We start from the raw sequence: 3,001 nt of genomic DNA, 5'->3' as shown, positions 1-3,001 counted from the left end.
CCATGGAGGGGGGAGCGTGGCACCGGCTGCCTGACAGCTCATTCATCACGGCTGCCGGCCCCGGCCGTGGGGGCAAAGCCAGATTGGATTTTAAATTGGAAAATAAACCTGGACTCCTGTGAGCTCCAACTCCTGTCCTCCCCCTCCCTGCGCCAAGGACCTAGCTGTCCGTACCTCCCGCCTGCTCCGGCTGCCAGCCCCCTCCTACAGATGGGGAAACTGAGGCACAGCGCACCACCGTGCCACGGAGCCGTGATGCTCCTGGGGCAGCCGAGGGCTCTGCCCTGTCCTCTCTGCTGAGCCGGGCGCTCTGTTATTGCTTTCTTGGCGGGCAGCATCGATCGGTGCTCCCCGGGTGGCTGCGTGCCACCTTATTTATTTATTTGCGACAGCAGGCAGCATCGATTCCTGCCGGGGGGACAGCCGCCTGCTGCAGCCGGATTAGTCTCTGGCGTCTCCCCGGCTCCCGGCTGCCGTTAATAGAGTCCTGCCCAGCAAAGCCGATGTGAGGGATTAGGACCCTGGTCTGGGTGCGAGCACGTGCCACGCATGCCGAGGGGGCCTGGCGGGACTCGATGGCCCTGTTGCAAGGGTCTATGCCCACCCTGAGCCCTGGGGGGTCCCTGCTGGGTGCCGGGCCCATAGGGCTGGGTGCTGGGTAGCAGGTTCCCATGTCACCGGCCCTTGGTCACCTTGGGGACATGGGAGGGACACAGCTGTGACACGGTCACTGGAGATAAGCTGCTTAGAGACATCTGTGGAGGTGGAGGCTCTAATCCTGAGGTGCTCAAGGGGCATGGGTGGCAACATCTGGGCACAAGTGGCAACATCTGGGCGCCTGCTGCCTTCCCACGGTGCCCCAAGCATCCTGCATCCCCCAAGGACCAAGAGCATCCCCAGTCCTCAGCATCCCCCGGTACTGGGAGCATCCCGTGGTACCCAAAGCACCACGCAGAGCCCGGGACGGCACCCGGTGCCTAGGCACTGCCCAGCCCGGCCCCAGCACCTGGATGGGACCTTGCTGCAGGGTCCGGTCTCACCCAGGACCACTGTGGTCCCCAGCACCCCGGGCAGCTGCGATGCCATGGGCAGGGGGGCGCAGGGGGCCACGGTGGGCGTCTCTGCCCCAGCCTTCACGGCACGGAACAGCCGTGACGGCACAGGGCCCGGTCCCGAGCACTAATCTGCTATTAAAGCCTAAAAGAGATTTTGGCGCCTTTCAGTATAAACTCATTAACTTTTATGTTCTAATAAATGGATCCTATTAAAAAATAATTCTGGCCTTGCTGGGGGGCAAGTGAACCTTCTGGAGCCGGTGTGGCCAGGTGCTCGCCTCCCCGCTGCGCCCGGGGCATTATCACCGGCCCAGGGTGATGGCAGGGGGGTGCTGGGGACACAGGGCGGGGGGGGGATGCCTGCCAGCACCCAACGGCTCCCCGCCACGCTGCTCACCCATGCTAATGTCTCTTAATAATCCCTTAAAAGTGGCAGTTGTGGAGTAATTAATCTTCACGGGGCCCTGCCCTGCTACGGATCGGTATAATTACCCAGTAATTGGCAGTATCGTGTCATCAGCGCCTGTGCATGGCGGCGAGACGTGCCCACACGCTATCACGGCCTCATGCCCCGCACCGGGCCACGGAGAGATGCTGGATGCTGCCGTGGCATCCCTGCCGCCGTGGCATCCCCCCTCTGATGGCATGGTGGGGCTGGGGAGCTGTGCCCCCCGGGAGAGGGGACTGTGCCGTGCCAGATCCAGCAGGGAGAGATGTTGGGTGGCTCATTAGGGCTGATTAAATTCTGGGGTTTCTTTGGTCTAAAGGTTGTAAACGGCTGGGCTGGGCACGCTGGGGATTTGCCCAGGGACTAATGCATGGGAGGTCTGGGGGGCCATGGTGGGGGGATCCCCGTGGCTGCAGGTGGGAGGTGGGAAGCGTTGGCGGGGGGGTCCCTGGTAGATTATCATTGCCTGGGGACGGCCTGGCTGGCGGGTGGATGGAGAGAAGCTGAGCTCTCATGGACTCATTACACTGGTGGCCTGGAGCAGGGTCCCAGTGTTCAGGTTCCAGTGGCATCCCCGGTGCAGCCGGTCACAGCAGACACGGCAATCACCTGCATGTCTGCACCATGCGAATGCGGGGTCCTGGGGGACCCTTGGCACGGGTGGAGAGGGACAAGCTGTGACCAGGGACACCCAACCCCAGGGCTGTCCCCACTAGGGCTGGGTCACGGGAGAGGTGGGCACCCCTTAACGTGGTACAAGCTGCAGCTGTGCATTAATTATCCAGGGCTTAATTGCCAGGACTGCCCCAGTGGAGGCTAAGCTGTGGCAGGGTCCCACTGTATGTGGTCGATGTGCTTGTTTGCCATCCTGGTTTTGGCGCAGTATTGGTGTGCAGGGGGGCACTAGTCCTCGGGGCGGCATTGGCCCGTAGTGAAGCGTTGGTCCATGGTGAAGCGTTGGTCCCCGGCACAGCACAGGTCTGTGGCACCGCACCAGCATCGCTCCCCGGTGCGGTATCAGTTGCCAGCGCTGCATCCATACCTGGCGCAGCATCAGTCCAAGGCTTGGTCCCGGGTGCCACATCGGGCACAGCATTGGTACGTGATGAAGCATCGGTCCTTGGTGCATCACTGGTCCCCACTGCCGCATCAGTCCACAGTGCATCGCTGGTCCAGAATGAAGCATCGGTCCCTGGTGCAGCATCAGTCTACAGGTTCCCAGCACCTCATGCTCTCTCCTTCCCCCAGGCTTCAATGGGCTGGCGAGGAAAACCGGGGAGAACGCTGAGGCCAAGGGGGAGCCGACGGCCCTACCCACGCCGGCAGAGCGGGAGGCAGAGGCTCACTTCGTGAGCACGGCACCCACACTGAAGCTCCTCAACCATCACCCGCTGCTGGAGGACCTGCTGCACGAAGCCTTCCTGAAGAAGGACTACCTGGGCCAGGCGCCATTCCTGCCTGCCGGCCCCGGCCCCCTTCTGCCCGCCGGTGCCCTCCA

General features: G+C 62.7%; 1 protein-coding gene across 1 annotated transcript in view; it reads left to right on the top strand.

Moving 5' to 3' along the window:
- The window catches only part of SEZ6 (seizure related 6 homolog (mouse)), an 11,005-nt gene that overhangs the window by 1,606 nt on the left and 6,398 nt on the right, over nucleotides 1–3,001 (top strand). Inside the window, exon 2 of the mRNA XM_010573937.1 lies at nucleotides 2,752–2,991. Coding sequence (XP_010572239.1) covers nucleotides 2,752–2,991 — 240 coding nt within the window. The remainder of the gene's footprint in view (nucleotides 1–2,751; nucleotides 2,992–3,001) is intronic.

The sequence above is a fragment of the Haliaeetus leucocephalus genome, unplaced genomic scaffold, assembly GCF_000737465.1.
Source record: "Haliaeetus leucocephalus isolate CR32 unplaced genomic scaffold, Haliaeetus_leucocephalus-4.0 Scaffold395, whole genome shotgun sequence".
Taxonomy (NCBI): Eukaryota; Metazoa; Chordata; class Aves; order Accipitriformes; family Accipitridae; genus Haliaeetus; species Haliaeetus leucocephalus.
Note: the sequence above shows the minus strand (reverse complement) of the source record. Positions and strands in the feature narration are given on the sequence as shown.